The sequence below is a fragment of the Chiloscyllium punctatum genome, chromosome 9, assembly GCF_047496795.1.
Source record: "Chiloscyllium punctatum isolate Juve2018m chromosome 9, sChiPun1.3, whole genome shotgun sequence".
Lineage (NCBI taxonomy): Eukaryota > Metazoa > Chordata > Chondrichthyes > Orectolobiformes > Hemiscylliidae > Chiloscyllium > Chiloscyllium punctatum.
The window spans coordinates 121,320,123-121,338,114 of record NC_092747.1 but is presented as its reverse complement, the minus strand read 5'-3'; the positions used below and the strand labels follow the sequence as shown (position 1 = coordinate 121,338,114).

Below are 17,992 nucleotides of genomic sequence, written 5' to 3'. Positions count from 1 at the left end.
TAATTTTGACTGTATTAGGCAAGAACTTTCGAAAGCTGATTGGAGACAGGTGTTCGCATGTAGGCTGGAAAATTGGAAGTCTTCAGAAATAAGATTATGAGAATCCAGAGAAAGTATATTCCTGTTAGGATGAAAGGAAAGGCTGGTAGGTGTAGGGAATGCTGAATGACTAAAGAAATTGAGGGTTTGGTTAAGAAAAAGAAGGAAGCATATGTAAGGTACAGACAGGATAGACCGAGTGAATCCTTAAAAGAGTATAAAGGCAGTAGGAGTATACTTAAGAGGAAAATCAGGAGGGCAAAAAGGGGACATGAAATAGCTTTGGCAAATAGAGTTAATGAGAATCCAAAGAGTTTTTTACAAATATATTAAGGACAAAAGGGTAAGTAGGGAGAGAATAGGGCCCCTCAGAGATCAGCAAGGCGGCTTTTGTGTGGAGCCACAGAAAATGGGGGAGATACTAAACAAGTACTTTGCATCAGTATTTACTGTGGAAAAGGATATGGAAGATATAGAAAGTAGAGAAATAGATGGTGACACCTTGCCAAATGTCCATATTACAGGGGAGGAAGTGCTGGATGTCTTGAAACGCATAAGGGTGGATAAATCCCCAGGACCTGATCAGGCATAACCTAGAACTCTCTTGGAAGCTGGAGAAGTGATTGCTGGGCCTCTTGCTGAGATATTTATATCATTGATAGTCACAGGTGAGGTGCCGGAAGACTGGAGGTTGGTAAACGTGGTGCCACTGTTAAAGAAGGGCAGTAAGGACAAGCCAGAGAACTATAGACCGGTGAGCCTGATGAAGGTGGTGGGCAAGTTGTTGGAGGGAATCCTGAGGGACAGGATGTGCATGTATTTGGAAAGGCAAGGACTGATTAGAGATAGTCAACATGGCTTTGTGTGTGGGAAATCATGTCTCACAAACTGGTTGAGTTTTTTTGCAGAAGTAACAAAGGATTGATGAGGGCAGAACAGAAGATGTGATCTATATGGACTTCAGTAAGGTGTCTGACAAGGTTCCCCATGGGAGACTGATTAGTAAGGTTATATCTCATGGAATACAGGGAAAACTAGCCATTTGGATACTGAACTGGCTCAAAAGGTAGAAGACAGAGGGTAGTGGTGGAGGGTTGTTTCTCCAACTGGAGGCCTGTGATCAGTGGAGTGCCACAAGGATCGGTGCTGGGTCCTCTACTTTTTGTCATTTACATAAATGATTTGGATGCGAGCATAAGAGGTACAGTTAGTAAGTTTGCAGATGACACCAAAATTGGAGGTGTACTGGACAGCGAAGAGGGTTACCTCAGATTACAACAGGACCTTGACCAGATGGGCCAATGGGCTGAGAAGTGGCAGATGGAGTTCAATTCAGATAAATGCGAGGTGCAGCATTTTGGGAAAGCAAATCTTAGCAGGACTTATATATTTAATTGTAAGGTCCTAGAGAGTGTTGCTGAACGAAGAGACCTTGGAGTGCAGGTTCATAGCTCCTTGAAAGTGGAGTCGTGGGTAGATAGGATAGTGAAGAAGGCGTTTGGTATGCTTTCCTTTATTGGTCAGAGTATTGAGTACAGGAGTTGGGAGGTCATGTTGCGGCTGTACAGGACATTGGTTAGGCCACTGTTGGAACATTGCATGCAATTCTGATCTCCCTCCTATCAGAAAGATGTTGTGAAACTTGAACGGGTTCAGAAAAGATTTACAAGGATGTTGCCAGGGTTGGAGGATTTGAGCTACAGGGGAGGCTGAACAGGCTGGGGCTGTTTTCCCTGGAGCGTCGGAGGCTGAGGGGTGACCTTATAGAAGTTTACAAAATTATGAGGGGCATGGATAGGATAAATACACAAAGTATCTTCCCTGATGTGGGGGAGTCCAGAACTAGATCGCATAGGTTTAGGGTGAGAGGGGAAAGATATAAAAAGGACCTAAGGAGCAACCTTTTTACGCAGAGGGTGGTACATGTATGGAATGAGTTGCCAGAGGAAGTGGTGGAGGCTGGTACAATTGCAACATTTAAGAGGCATTTGGATGGGTATATGAATAGGAAGGTTTTGGAGGGATATGGGCCAGGTGTTGGCAGGTGGTACTAGATTGGGTTGGGATATCTGATCGGTGTGGACAGGTTGGACTGCAGCATCTGTTTCCATGCTGTACATCTCTATGACTCTAAGTTCATTCCACACTCTCTGTAAAGTAATTGCCCCCATGTCCTTTTTAAATCTTTCCCCTCTCAACTTAAAAATACGGCCCCAGTCTCGAGATCCTTCATCCTCGGGGGAAAAAAAACATCTGCCGTTCACTTTATCTAAACCCCTTTGATTTATAAACCTCTGTTAGGTCACCTCTCAAACTCCGATGCTCCAATCATAAAAGTCCCAGCCTATCCAGCCTCTCCCTATAACTGAAAACCTCAATTTCCTGCAACATCCTGGTAAATCTCTTTTGAACCCTTTCTGACTTAATAATACCCTTTCTAATAACACAACTGAAGAAGCTTCCCACTTTAAAATCTTCTTGCTAATTCGATGTCATACTTTATTAGACCGATTTTCTATCTGGTTTTCCGTCTCCTTTGACTGTTTAGCTCAGTCAGCTGGATCCAGGACACTGCAGAATGTGAGGTGTGCAGATGCTGGAGAAATCAGAGTCGATACAGTATCGTGCTGGAAAATGCACAGCTGGTCAGGCAGCATCTGAGGAGGGGGAGAGTCGACGTTTCGGGCTTAACCCTCCATCAGCACTATTTTCTATCAATTTTTTGGCAAACCTTTAAAAACCTCAATCTTCAGGCTCACTACCCATCATGACAACATTATAATCCTTTTTTTAAAACCTCACATTAACATTGAGTTAATCACTGATGGATGGATGGATCACTTTTCCTGTTGATTTTTTCTTTCATGCCGGAACATAGTCTATATTTGTTGTGAATAATGAAATGTTTCTTTAATTTGTTCTTAAAACCAAGATCAGCAATGATTTGATTGAATGGCAGAACAATTTTTTAGGTATGAATGGCTTTTTCCTGTTTCTGCACCAAAATTTTGTTTACTTCTTTAAAAGACAAGACAAATTGGAAAGAAATATTGTTTTCTAAATGCTTGTTCACACTTTACCAACCAAAGCTACTCTGATCTTGGTAACAGAACATTCCACCCCACCCTGTCAGATGATTTCTGAGGAATTTACTTAATAAACCAATAATGCGACATGTATCGAAGAATGAATATTTGCTCACTGAGTCATGAATGTCCTGGAAACATGAAGCCATTTCTCAACAATTCTGTTGCAAGTCTTTCAATTTTGTTCAGAATAGATGAGCTGTGTTTACACAGTCCCCATAATTCCAGAGGAATTATTTAAAACTGACTGATTCTCAGGTCTCGATTATAACAGACCATTATTAGAGTTTAGGGCTTTATGAGTCTGCCAGTAATGAGCAAATATCAGAGTTGTTCTTTGGAACTAATGCCAAATGCACAGCTGAGCAAAAGAAGCATAAAAAATTTTGAGCTAAAATTAGCTGCAAATAAGCAAGTTGGATTAACTATACTTTCTCTGAATAGTTATCTGCATGGTTCTAATAAATTGAGCTGCCAAACATTCACTAGGTGCTAAAGAGCTGAAAGGCATTTATTTTCTCTCTTTCTCACCAACCTCTGCCCCTCCCCAGCTCTCATTAATCCTTTAGACGTTACAGTTGGTCAAACACAACACTGATTTCGTTGGTTGTACCAAACAGTACGCAGATCATTGGGTCATAGTCCAGTATTGCGCCAACTGCATGTGAAAAACACAATGCTCTTGCCATGAGTTAAGTTTAACCTAAGATCCAGTATGATTGTATTAGTAGGATCAAAGTATGAAGGAAAAATAAGCTTCCAATCTCACTCACACATTTGCATTCCCTTTCCTGCCCCAGAAGCCATGGTTTCACTGGCCATAAGTTCTGCATCACCAATAATTAAAATCACACCCTCCAGCTGTTCTGACAATCTGACAGTTTCCAATTTTGCATAATCTTTAACCTCCAGTTGAGCTACCAACTGCTTATCTGTGCCAAGTTACTCACCGCAAATACCCAAACCTCCTCTTGTCTGATGCTGAAACCGCCAGCATTAACTTTATTATTAATGCTCTCGAGATAGCTTTCCATCCTGAAATTTAGCTCATCCAAAGCTCTACTGCCCAGGTCTTATCCCGACACCAAGTTTCACTCACCTACCACACTTCTGTCCTTATTAATACCAACTCAATGTCCAACAATCAGACCAATTTCAACCTGTGTTTAAATCCTCTCAAGGCTTTGCCTCATCATATTTCAGCAGCTTCCTGCTATTGATCGGAAACTAAACTGAACCAGTTATATGAACAGTTATGCTACAAGAGCAGGTCAGAGGCTATGATTTATAGGTGGTGAGTAACTCACCTCAACTCCTCACTGCCTGCACCCCATAAATATGGGGCACAAGTCAGGAGTTTATAAAACATTCTCCACTTGCCTGGATGTGCATCTCCAACAACACTCAAGAAGCTTGACACCATCCAGCACAAAGCAGGGCATTTGATTAAAAACCAAAAGAATTGCAGATGCTGTAAAATCAGAGACAAAAGCAGAAATTGCTGGAAAAGCTCAGCAGGTCTAGCAGCATCTGTGAAGAGAAGTCAGAGTTAATGTTTTGGGTCGAGTGACCCCTCCTCAGAGCCCATTTGACTGGTATCCCAGCCACTCCCTGCATCTGTCAATACACAGTAACAACAGTGTCCCAGCTAAAAAGATGCATTGCACCATCATCCTCTACAGGCGTGTGATGAAACAATCTCCCCATTTGCCAGAACACTCAAGAAACTCAATACAATCCATGAAAATTTCATTGGTAGCCCATCCAGCACCATAAATTTTCCCTCCTTCTATCCCTGATGTACAGAGGCAGCAGGGAGTAGCAACTGTAAGATGCACAGCAGCAGTTTTCCAAAAATCCTTCAACAGCACTTTTCAAACTCATGATCACTACCTGGAAGAACAAAGGGAGCAGGTGCATAGGAACACCTCCAGCTACATGGTCCGCTCCAAGCAACCCAAATCCTAACTTGGAAATACATCACTGTCCATCCTAACAACACTGTGGGTGTACCTACCTACACTGTATGGACAGCTGTTGTTATGAAACACATGTCACCAGCATGTACCATTCAAGGAACTCTCTTCTTAATAGCATTATAGGTGCCCCTCCAACACAGACTACAGCATTTCACCGCTATCTTCTCCAGGACAATTAAGGATCGACAATAAAAGGTAGCCCAGCTCGCAATGTCTATGTCATGAGTGAATAAAATAAAACCCTGTACCACCCCCTACCCCACCATTCCCAAATGACCTCTCCTCTAAACTGACTGTGTGTCATTATTGTTCAACCAACACGCCCCATCCATCCTCTGGAATTCTTTGAACTGCTCCCCCTCCTCTAACATCCTACTTAAATGCTACATCTTTGACCAAGCCTTTTGTCACATGCCATAATAACATCTCCTTCAACTCTGCTAGTCTTAAAAGAAGTACACCCTATGAAAGCAGCCTGGGACATAACGTTATCTAAACACAGGTTTCTGTTCAATAATCAAAAACATTTATGGACAAAAATAAATGCTAAGTTCTCATTTCCTGTAAGCAATATTTTCATGCTGCGTTACTTCAATATTAATGATGACTTATTTAAATTTGAAATGGAGATCAGTAGCTGAGGCGACCAGTAGTGGAAATATTGCTGAATTAACACGGAGTATATCATGACCCTTTAAAATTACAAATTTCACAATTCCTCCAAGTTGGTTACCTTTAGTATCAACACCGCTGATTAGGTTTTGATAAGTTATAAGTCACAATGTAAATTTAAAAACAATGTTAATGACTGGGTTGTCTCTCTAAAAATTGCAGTGCATTGAAATTCTGTCAATATCTGAGGTACCAGCAACGAAAGGTGCTTACTTCAAAACATCCATTCTGCATATTTACAAGGGGTTGAGAAAACAAGGCTTGCTTTTGCTGAATTCAATCTGCTTTCCCAACTCAAAACAAGTCTGCATGTAAACGGTAGCACTCTCTGCTTTGATCAACTGCCCGTTATTTTGGCAGACTGCAGCCACTCTGCTGCCTGTGCTAAGTTTGGAAACTGTCATGTTGACATTAGTTCAGTGTACATAAATGGATATGGGCTACCGGAGGAACTTAGCAGAAATGCCAGCACATCATTATCGTTCTCCTCCATAGGGAAGTCAAAAAAAATTCCCTGACCCCTCAACTCAGGTCAACATTTAGAAAAGCACAGTATATTAATGGGAGCAGCTCTTATATATTGGTTGTTGAAGGGATAAGAATTCAGCTCTCACCTGCAATGGGTGGGAATTTTATTTTCCCTTTAAAAGTGCACATTTTTTTGCAGTGAACTTGAGCTCCAATCCAGATTTATAAAAACTTGAATTGATATTGCACCTTCCAGGATTCCCCAAACTGATTTACAACCAACGGAGTCATTCTGAAGCATTGCTGTAATGTAGGAAATGTGTCAGCCACCTTGTACAGAGCAAACGCCCACAAATAGTGTGATGATGACCAGATACCCTGCTTGTGCAAGTGCCACAGCAAACGCTCCTCTTTTTCTCTGAAATAACTGGAAATCTTTTTCACCCACCCAACAAGGTCCATCGGCCTCAGTTTAACAGTTCATTCAAACACCTTCACAACTGCAGTTCTTGCTCAGTGCTGCACTGTCAGCTTATATTTTGTGTCCAAGTCTATGCAGTGGGAACTAACTATACAGCCTTCTGACTTGAAAGGAAAAATACAATCACTGAGCCACAGCTGGGAAAAAAAATTACTTAATTTAAAATCTCACTCTCCATACTGTGAGAGAGAGAGAGAGAGAGAGAGAGAGAGAGTGCATGTCTGGGCTGGTAAGATCTATTATTAGAAGCTTGAGAGAAACTTGGGTAACTTGAACATAGGATATATATGTAACAAGCATAGAACATGTAAATCCACACCCCTTCTAATAAAAGTCCAACCATTAAACAAAGATTTAATATACATAGGTTGATGAAATAATTCAAGAATAAAACAGGAATAATTAAATAATATTCAGCACACACTGCAGATGATCGTTTGACAAACCATTTGCAAAAATAATTATTAACCACTGAAAGGCATGAAGCCTACAAATCTGGCCTTGGATTTTGCAATAGTGCTGTCCACATCAACAGGTCACAGACTGAATAATGATATCTAGTGCATCAAACTCAAGCTAAAATTTACTAGAAAATTTAATTTTGGCTATCATAAATTCTACTGGACTGTTCAGTTTCTACAGTTAAAATAGCTTCCACCAGCATCCCATACACTCACTCGTTTCAAAAACAGAAGTAATCTGTTATTTTTTTTCCACCTGTTACAATGTGTCTTCAATATAAAACTTATTGCGAGACATCATTTTGTTTTAAAAAAGTAAAACCAATAACTTGCATTTATATAGCGCCCTTAACTTTATAATATTTCCCAAGGTACCTCACACTAAATGTAATCTGATCAAGTTGGGCACCATTCCACATAAACAGAATTCAGGAGAGTACCATAAGGAATTTGAGGAGGAAGATTACAAAGTGCAGGAGATTTCGAGAAAGAATTCACGAGTTTAGGCTAAATAGGACATAAAAGCAGTATGCCAATAATATTTGATTAAATTAAATATTGATTTTTCTAGATGTGGAACTGAAAGCAAATTAAGTACAACAAAATCCAATAAAAAAATCAGAAAGCAATGGCATAGAGTAACTGTCCAACACACTAGACAGAATGCGTCCTCGTAATGAACTACATATGCAACACTTGAAAATAGCACTGAATGGGGGAATTCACAAGTCAAAACTCTTGCTAACTGAGAGAAGGACTAAATCTGCAAATGTACTGCACTGAATTTAGTCTTACCCATCACACACCAAGTCATGCAGATACAGAAATCAATTTATACTCTCATGTCTTCCTGTCTGAATCCTGCAGTGACATTACATGTTCACGCAAACGTGTCTCAAATCCCATTTCCCTTTAACTTCCTGATCTCAAAATTCCCAGCTGGCCTCCCCAAACCCTTACCCCCCCCCCCGCCAAATCCTCCCAACCTTGTGCACAGTTTCAAACTGCATTTCAGCCCCATCCCCACACTTTAAGTTCTTACCTGCTTTTATTAACAGATCCAGCTGGTTCCGTCCCTCATAAAGGGCTGTGGCCATTTTATTGCCAGCTCTCCCACCTCACCCCCCCCCCCCCCCCCAGCCTCCAAAACAAAACCTAACAGGAACGTAGAGAATTTTTTTTATTGCCAGGCTCCAGATATTTTGTTTTTGCAGTCTTCCTCGGTCGAAGTAAGAATTAGAAGAGGGCGGAGTTTGGGGGGGGGGGGGGGTGAAAGAGAAGAGAAGAGAAACAATCCGGAAATTAACTGCACTCCGAAGCTTTGGAACAAGGAGGAAGGGGTAGGGGAAGAGAGGAATAGGCTTTAACTCGCCCTGAAAGAGCGTGTGTAGCCTCAGGAGGAGCAGATACCCCTATTCTGCTGGGATCCGATTGCAGCTTCATAGCTGCATTGATAAGCCGGACCGTCCGCTTGCAGCAGCTCAAGTACAGGCTCAAAGTGGAGAACACCTCCAGCGCTTGGTGCAATGGTTGAAGCCAATGTTTTGCTAGACTTCCTGGATAAAAGGTCGATCCATGTGCAGAAACAGTCGGTACATCGGCACTTCCTGGAGAGGCGGGGTCTGGCAACACTTCCATAGGCTGCCACAACACCCCCCGACTTCAAATAAAAACTTGCCTCTCTGAGCTGCTGTATATTCCACCTTGATGATCCCTGCAGCGACAAGAATGAATTAAAACGAGACGCCCCAAATGAGTGAGAGCTAAGCCGGCGCTTGCAATCTCACCAATGTACAGGAGAAAGCAGCACTTTCCCCCACCCCTCCCCCGTTTGCAGTGTTCCATCATCCCACAAATGGTGTGTGGCTGGAGGAGAGCCTCCTCACATGACTGTAGCACTGTGCCTGGTTAATCTGAGAATTATTTCAAGACGCCGCGACCACATTTTTCATCATTTGAGCCATTTTCTCCCCCCTACAAAAAGGGATGCTTACTGGGAAAAAAAATCTCGCCCATAAATAGTTGTAACACGCTACACTGACCAAGCGGGAGATTTATTTTGCTCCGTGCGTTATTTAAACAACACCTATCCTGACCTTCAGATGCTCCAGATTTGTCTTTTGGGTTACTTTTGGAGACCTGTTTTTATAATGCAGGCAAATACCAAATTCAACATAGCACATTCCTGATGAAAGAGACTCTCCTGCTCCTCGGATGCTGCCTGACCTGCTGTGCTTTTCCAGGACCACATTTCCCGACTCAACATAGCAAAAACCTCACCCAAAGATGTGGCAAAGACCAGGCAGTTTATTTTATTGATGCAGATAGACGTTCTGATCACCACGGAAACCTCTCCTGAGTTTCTTTTTAGGTATTTTTATATCTATCTAATGTGAAAACGTAGTCAATGTTTCCTTTAAGTTCTCCTCTGAAAGAATTCTCCTTCAGAGTTACACTGAAGTGTTAGCTTAGATTATGTGCTCAAATTAGATTTGTCTTCCTTCAAGCAAGATGTTAAACTGTGGTCTCCGCTTCCTAAATTCGATGCAAAGTATAGACTCATGGAGTTGTACAGCACAGAAACAAACTCTTTGGTCCATACTGACCAGTTATCCTGAATTAATCTAACCCCATTTGTTAGCATTTGGCTCGTATCCCTCCAAACTATTCCTATAGTCTAAGTTTTGGACTTACACCAAAGAATTAGAAGGCTGACTGCCTATACACAAGGAGCATGGATGGACAGTTGTCAAAGACATTCATCCTTTGGAGTGCAAAGGTAGGGTTCCCAGATCGAATGCGATGTTGAATCTCCACATCAATGTCAGCCTTAGATGAAGGGTAGCTCTCCAGATAGGGGAAACGTAGAGAAAGCAGAGTTAATATTTTATGTCCAGTGAGGCTTCTTCAGAACTGATGAAGAGTCTCAGGACTGGAAATGTTAATTCTGTTTTCTCCCCACATATGCTGACAGATCTGCTGAAATTCTTCAGCAATTCTTAGTTTTGTTTCAGATCTTCAGCATCCACAGTCCATTGTTTCATTTTATCACAATATATCCTGTGGTTGCATGGAAACATGAAAAGCAGGAGATTTCACTTCAGTCTTTGGTCAATTTAATCCTCAGCCTACATCATCAAAAAAAAGAGTATTTAGCCACTAACGTTGCTGTTTGCTTTATGAAATTTCATCACCATGGACTCTGCAGTACAGCAATGACTTCACTCAAACTGTATTGCTGGTGGCAAGGGGTTTTTGGAATCCTACAGTTGTGAAAGGCATGAGATAAATGCATGTTTTTTACCTTTCTTAGTTATTTTTTCTCACCAGATTGCTTTTTCCCCATTTTCACTATTAAATTGTTTCATACTTAACACCAATTTAAACTTAAGATTTTAAATAGACAAAAAAATATTAATCTTCCTTACAGTGACTCCACAAATCTGACTAGTTTACCTCAGCTGGTCCATACTTTTTAAAAAAGATAGTATCTGCTCCAAAGTCCCTTATTTCTAGCCAATTAAATGCCATAGCACGAACAATAGCCTTCTCATCAAACTGAAGCCAAGCTTATGAGAAAATATTTTTAACATGCTTATATCATATATTCCAATTCCCAATGAGCCGTCTCACTGAAATTCGGGGGAGCAAGGACTTTGTATTATTTACACCTTAGCTATATATCATCTATCCATTTGTAACACCAGAAGGCAGCACTGTTAAATTGTACCAAGTATTGTCATACCCTGATACAAATATAATTTATTTAGTCAGAGGTGGTGAATATTTGGAATGCTGCAAATAGTCAGTGCTCGAGTATATTCAACACTAGTATCAACAGATTCCCCCATAAAAGCATCAATCAACGGACTTACAAATAGGGCAAAAAAAAGCAGAGTTGATACAGATAATCATTTTGCTTGAGCTTTATTTGAGTTTTGAGTGACAGAGTAGACTCAAAGAGTTAAATGGCCCATTCCTGTTTTATTTCTCATCTCCCTATGATCTGTTTCCAATTGCAGCTTCAACTATTAGAACCTAGAACAGTACAGCACAGGAACAGGCCCTTCAGCTCATGACGTTGTGCCGAACATGACACCAAATTAAACTAATCCCTTCTGCCTGCCCTTGGTCCATATCCCTCAATGAGAAAGTGAGGATTGCAGATGCTGGAGACCAGAGCTGAAAATGTGTTGCTGGAAAAGTGCAGCAGGTCAGGCAGCATCCAAGGAGCAGGAGAATCGACGTTTCGGGCACGAGCCCATCTTCAGGAGTGAGGAAAGACTCATTCCTGAAGAAGGCCTCGTGCCCGAAACGTCGATTCTCCTGCTCCTTGGATGCTGCCTGACCTGCTGTGCTTTTCCAGCAACACATTTTCAGTCATATCCCTCTATCCCTTGCATATTCACGTGCTTATCTAAAAGACTCTTAAACACCCCTATCATATCTGCCTTCACCACCCTTAGGAGCTCATCCCACACTCCTACCATTCTCTGTGTAAAACAAAAGGTCCCTGACATCTCCTTTGAAATTTCTCCCTCTCATCTGAAATGCATGTCTCCTAGTTTTAGACATTTCAGCTATGGGAAGAATGCGACCATCAACCCAATCTATGCATCTCAATTTTATAAACTTATAGCAGGTCTCCCCTCAGCGTCTGTCGCTTCAGAGAAAATAACCCAAGTTTTTTCTAGCCTCTCTTTATAGTTCATACTCTTTAATTCAGGGCAGCATCCTACTTAATCTCTTCTGCACCCTCTCCACAGCTTCCACATCCTTCCTGTAATGTGGTGATCAGAATTGAACGCAATACGCTAAGTGTGGTCTCACCAAAGTCTTATAAAGCTGTTAAAAAACTGTCTCATTTGCAAGTGTTGCTTTACCTCTGCTCTATGTACCTACAACTGTGGTGACACAGAGGTTTAAATGTGAAATGCTTAATAAATGATTCGAATCGATGTCAAATTTAAGCCCGTGTGCCTAATGCTTTCTAGGAAAAGCTTTTGGGATTGTTATCACGTCAATATGTTGCCAGAGAAGAAGATTCAGACCATGTAGGTTTTCCACATTTTTCAATGTTTCAATGTTAGGAATTTCCTAAACCAGTGATCCAAAACGCACTTATTAAAAATAAGAGGAGATAAATGTTGAAGTGCTCTTGTAACTCAGTGGTATTGTCTCTATCTCTGGACCAGTAGGCCTAAGTGCAAGCCCCATCTGTTTCAGAATATGTCACAACATAAAACAAAAAAAAACCTGAAAAAACTGCAGATTTTGGAAATCAGGAACAAATTCAGAAATTGCTGATAAAACACAGCAGGTCTGGCAGCATATGTGGACAGAAATCAGAGTTAACATTTCGAATCCAGTGACCTTTCTTCAGAACTGATGGTGGCTAGGAATACGTTGGTATTTGTGCATAGGTTTGGGGAGGGAGTGGGGGTGCAGTGAGAATAAACAATGAGGAGATGAAGCCTAAAGAGAGAGTCAACAAAAAAAATTTGGGCAATCAAAGGAATAGGGAAAGGTCAACCTGGGACAATCAATAGCTGTTAATGGAGGCTGTTACTGGCTAACACTGAGTTGTGTGTGGCAGCAGCCCATATGATGCCAAGGCCTGGCATGTGGGGTTGGGGTAAGGACATGGGAGAACATGCTTTGGCCCTAAAATTGTTGAACTCGTAACTGGATTCAGAAGGTTGCAGGGTGCCCAAATAGATGTCGAGGTGCTATTCTTCCAGCTTGCACTAAGCTTCATGGTGTTCCCTGAGACATAGATGTTGGAGCTGAAAATGTGTTGCTAGAAAAGCGCAGCAGGTCAGGCAGCATCCAAGGAGCAGGAGAATCGACGTTTTGGGCATAAGCCCTTCTTCAGGAATGAGGAAAGTGTGTCTAACAGGCTAAGATAAAAGGTAGGGAGGAGGGACTTGGGGGAGGGGCGTTGGAAATGCGATAGGTGAAAGGAGGTCAAGGTGAGGGTGATAGGCCGGAGTGGGGGTGGAGGCGGAGAGGTTAGGAAGGTGGTTCTGAGTTCAAGGGATTTGATGTTGGAAACTGGTAACTTAGGCATTCTGTAAAGCCTTCACCCAAGTCTGTGCTTCATTTTCCCAATGTCAAAAAGGCCACATTGTGAGAAATAGGAATGAAGTTCTATAAATGACTAACTTATGAGAAAATTAAATTTCAGCTCTGAGTAACCAACATCATAGAACCAAGGAAGGACACCATTTGGCTACTCTAACTATGCTGGTTCTTCGAAAGATTTCTCCAATTTAGAATCCAATTATCCTACTCCCCTGTTCTTTCCCTATCTCTCTGAAATCTAAACTACGTTATGACATTCGAAGGACAGTTAATTTGAGGAACAAAAATGTTTGCACCTCTCGCTTCTTTTAGCTCACATTCCTTCCTCCATAAATTTGAGTCTTCCAAAACTACATCCAAACTTGCACCTGAACCTCTCCCTTGTCCTGCTTGGTGTACACTGGCCGGTGGTCAAGCAAGACCTTCATTTTTAAATTCTCATCCTGGTGTTTAAATCACTCCCTATTCTGTTGCCGCCTATAGTCTAACAATCTCTGAGCTCACGGCATTTCTCTGACTTTCACCTCTTATGAAAGTCTTGCTTCTCTTAGACCACTATTGACTGCCTTCAGTTCACAAGCCCTCAAGCAGGGAAACGCGCTGCTACAATCTTGTGGTTTCTGAATCCATTTCTCCTCCTGTAAGACACTCATTAATACCGACCTCTTTGATCAAAATATTTAATCATTTGTCTTAATATCACCTCCTTTGCTTCAATGAGAAACTTTGCTTTTCTTATTATCCCATAAAATACCTTGAAATATTTTACTACATCTAAAGCTCTGTATATAAATACAAGTTGCTATTGTTTTTAAAAATAGGTCATTTCTAAACAACACAAAATTGTGTGCTCCGTGATAATTGGGTAGTTGCATTAATAAAAAATGATGCTGGGCTCTTCATTCTTCACAATCAAATAATTCTTTGGGGATGTGTAACTTTCCCTTAATGCAGTATGTTCAAAATTACTCAAAGCATCTTTTAACTTCTCTGGGTTATCACCCAGATTGCATTACAATCCAATTCTCCCACTTTTAGTGATGCATAGCAAATGAGAAACAGAGGTTCAAATTCAGAACCATTCTTGAAATTCCTCACAATTACACATCTGAAAGATACACATGAGCCTTCAATGTGCACCTCTGATTACCTTTCTTTCAATACCATTTTACTGTCCAGCTGCAGGCTACTAAAAGTTCAATACATAGATCATGTTACCTGCAACAAAAGATTCTGAGTCAGTCTAATAGCTACAAATGTCTGCAATCCTTTGATGCACAATGGGAAAATAGCTAACTAATGCACTCACCTGACAGGCATTGTAGTGCACCAGCTATAAATCCTACCTATTACCAAGATGCTCGATTAATTGGAAATGCTTAGGGATGGAGCACAGCATTAAGGAAACTAGACTATTATATCATCTGATACTCTCTGGCTTTCACTGATACCCCACAGTCTCAAATTGCAGCACCAACTGACTAACATCAGGCAAATCTCTCATAAGGTAGAACAGAAAGAGAGCACAATGGATCACTAACAATTCAATTCAAGAGCACCATCAAGGTTCAAGAAGAATGGTTCACAGGTGGAGAGTGCAAAGCTTAGGAAGCTGACACCACCAACTCGCGACCGGTTATTGTTATGGATTAAAGTGTGTTGCTGGAAAAGCGCAGCAGGTCAGGTAGCATCCAAGGAGCAGGAGAATCGATGTTTCGGGCATGAGCCCTTCTTCAGGATTCCTGAAGGGCTCATGCCCGAAACGTCAATTCTCCTGCCCCTTGGATGCTGCCTGACCTGCTGTGTTTTTCCAGCAACACATTTTCAGCTCTGATCTCCAGCATCTGCAGTCCTCACTTTCTCCCAGAAGGTTATTTTATTACTACCTTATTAAAAGCGAGCTTAGGAGGTTGCCTGGGATCTTGCTGTTTCTGAATGTACAGGGGACCAGACAAAGTGGCTGCAGACAGACACCTAGCAGCAGGGCAGGATGGCAGCATACCTGCCAGGCCTACTATAACAGGCTACCCTGTACATGGACTCCTACCACCTCCCTCCAAGTTATTGGTCTAGCTGCACAAAGTCACCAAGTCCCCCTTTATTTACACATGAAGAGTCCTTAACACTGATCCAGCTCCCTCAGAGCCAGCTCTCAGAATGAACAGAAACTCTGACACTCCTGTTTATATCTGTCAGACACGACTCCCTGATTGGGGCTGTTAACCTGATTCAACCAGGGAACTCTTTCTGAGAAATCCTCCCGGCTGACCTCATTACAATCACTATGCCCCAATGCTCAAGTCTGAGGACATAGGCTGGTTCTTTCTTTTGTAGCTCCTCTTGGAGGTATTTTAGCAACGGGTTGCATTGGCGATTATTTTCCAGAGTTCGATAGAGTCGGGATCAGTTCCTGCAGATTGGAGGGTGGCTAATGTTGTATCACTTTTTAAGAAAGGTGGGAGAGAGAAAGCAGGAAATTATAGACCAGTTAGTCTGACCTCAGTGGTGGGAAAGATGCTGGAGTCTATTATAAAGGATGAAATTATGACACATCTGGATAGTAGTAACAGGATAGGTCAGAGTCAGCATGGATTTATGAAGGAGAAATCATGCTTGACTAATCTTCTGGAATTTTTTGAGGATGTAACTCTGAAGATGGACACGGGAGATCCAGTAGATGTGGTGTACCTGGACTTTCAGAAAGCTTTTGATAAAGTCCCACATAGGAGGTTAGTGAGCACAATTAGGGCGCATGATATTGGGGGCAAAGTACTAACTTGGATTGAAAGTTGGTTGGCTGACAGGGAACAAAGTAGTGATAAACGGCTCCATTTCAGAATGGCAGACAGTGACCAGTGGGGTACTGCAGGGATCAGTGCTGGGACCGCAGCTTTTTACAATATATATTAATGATATAGAAGATGGTATTTGTAATAACATTAGCAAATTTGCTGATGATACTAAGCTGGGTGGCAGGGTGAAATGTGATGAGGATGTTAGGAGATTACAGAGTGACCTGGACAAGTTAGGTGAGTGGTCAGATACATGGCAGATGCAGTTTAATGTGGATAACTGTATGGTTATCCACTTTTGTGGCAAGAAAAGGAAAGCAGATTACTACCTAAATTGATTCCATTTAGGTAAAGGGGCCGTACAGAGAGATCTGGGTGTTCTTGTACACCAGTCAATGAAGGCAAGCATGCAGGTACAGCAGGTAGTGAAGAAGGCTAATAGCATGCTAGCCTTCATAACAAGAGGGATTGAGTATAGAAGCAAAGAGGTTCTTCTGCAATTTCAAAGTCTGTGAGAAGATTTGTAGCTCGGGTGCTCGTTGTTGTGGTTCTGTTCGCCGAGCTGGGAATTTGTGTTGCAGATGTTTCATCCCCTGTCTAGGTGACATCCTCAGTGCTTGGGAGCCTCCTGTGAAGAGGCGCCTTCACAGGAGGCTCCCAAGCACTGAGGATGTCACCTAGACAGGGGACGAAACGTCTGCAACACAAATTCCCAGCCCGGCGAACAGAACCACAACAGGTTCTTCTACAGCTGTACAGGGCCCTGGTGAGACCACACCTGGAGTACTGTGTGCAGTTCTGGTCTCCAAATTTGAGGAAAGACATTCTGGCTATTGAGGGAGTGCAGCGTAGGTTCACGAGGTCAATTCCTGGAATGGCGGGACTATCTTATGTTGAAAGATTGAAGTGACTGGGCTTGTATATCCTTGAGTTTAGAAGACTGAGAGGGGATCTGATTGAGACATAAGATTATTAAAGGATTGGACACTCTGGAGGCAGGAAATATGTTTCTGCTGATGGGCGAGTGCCAAACCAGAGGACACAGCTTAAAAATACGGGGTAGACCATTTAGGACAGAGATGAGGAGAAACTTCTTCACCCAGAGAGTGGTGGCTGTGTGGAATGCTCTGCCCCAGAGGGCAGTGGAGGCCCAATCTCTGGATTCATTTAAGAAAGAGTTAGATAGAGCTCTCAAGGAATCAAGGGTTATGGAGATAAGGCAGGAACAGGATACTGATTAAGGATGATCAGCCATGATCATAATGAATGGTGGTGCAGGCTCGAAGGGCAGAATGGACTACTCCTGCGTCTATTGTCTATTGTTAGGTTCATCCAGCTCTGCCTCTAATACAGGCATAGTGTGTAATATTTGGTAGCTCACCTCGTGCCTGGAGGGTCTCGGAAGAAATTCATTCTCCTCTTCAAGTGACAAAGGCATCAACATCTGCCTTGCCCATCTCAGATTCCGAGGCATTTTCAATACTTGACAGTTAGGGAGAACCTATGGGTTCTGGAAGAGTCGGAAAGGCTGTTGAGGATCTGGGCATGATTTGCTCCCGCACCATTTGTGAGCTTGTAGCTTTCATATGGTCCACGTGCCTGGTCAGGTCATCGCACCGACCCGAACTTCATACATCACTGGGCATGACCTCACACTAACCATTCTCTTATCCATGGTTGCTACACCAAACATCATCCCCTGAAGTAAATTGTCTGAGTTAGAGGAGTCTTGTGTCCAACATTGGTGTTCCAGATGCCATTTCACCTCCCCCCGCCAGGTCTGGGAAGATCAGATCTAGCCTGGTGTGGAGTCTTCTCCCCATTAGCGTGAGCTATTCCTGTCGTTGCAGGAGGGATAGTCCTATAATCAAACAGGAACTAGTACAGTTTGGTGTCCAGTGAAGCTGTTGGCTGTTTAAGCCTGCCTTTA

General features: G+C 42.2%; 1 protein-coding gene across 7 annotated transcripts in view; it reads right to left on the bottom strand.

The window, feature by feature from the left end:
• LOC140481647 (ETS-related transcription factor Elf-1-like) overlaps positions 1 to 17,992 on the bottom strand; it is a 145,597-nt gene that overhangs the window by 50,612 nt on the left and 76,993 nt on the right. For 5 of the 7 annotated variants that reach the window (XM_072578166.1, XM_072578168.1, XM_072578170.1 and 2 more), the window contains exon 4: positions 8,865 to 8,900. The exons of 1 other annotated variant lie outside the window; for it this stretch is intronic. In XM_072578166.1, the coding sequence (XP_072434267.1) occupies positions 8,865 to 8,900 (36 nt within the window). Of the gene's footprint in view, positions 1 to 8,228; positions 8,797 to 8,864; positions 8,901 to 17,992 lie in introns of those variants that run through there. One more of the 7 variants, XM_072578173.1, reaches the window with a different exon arrangement.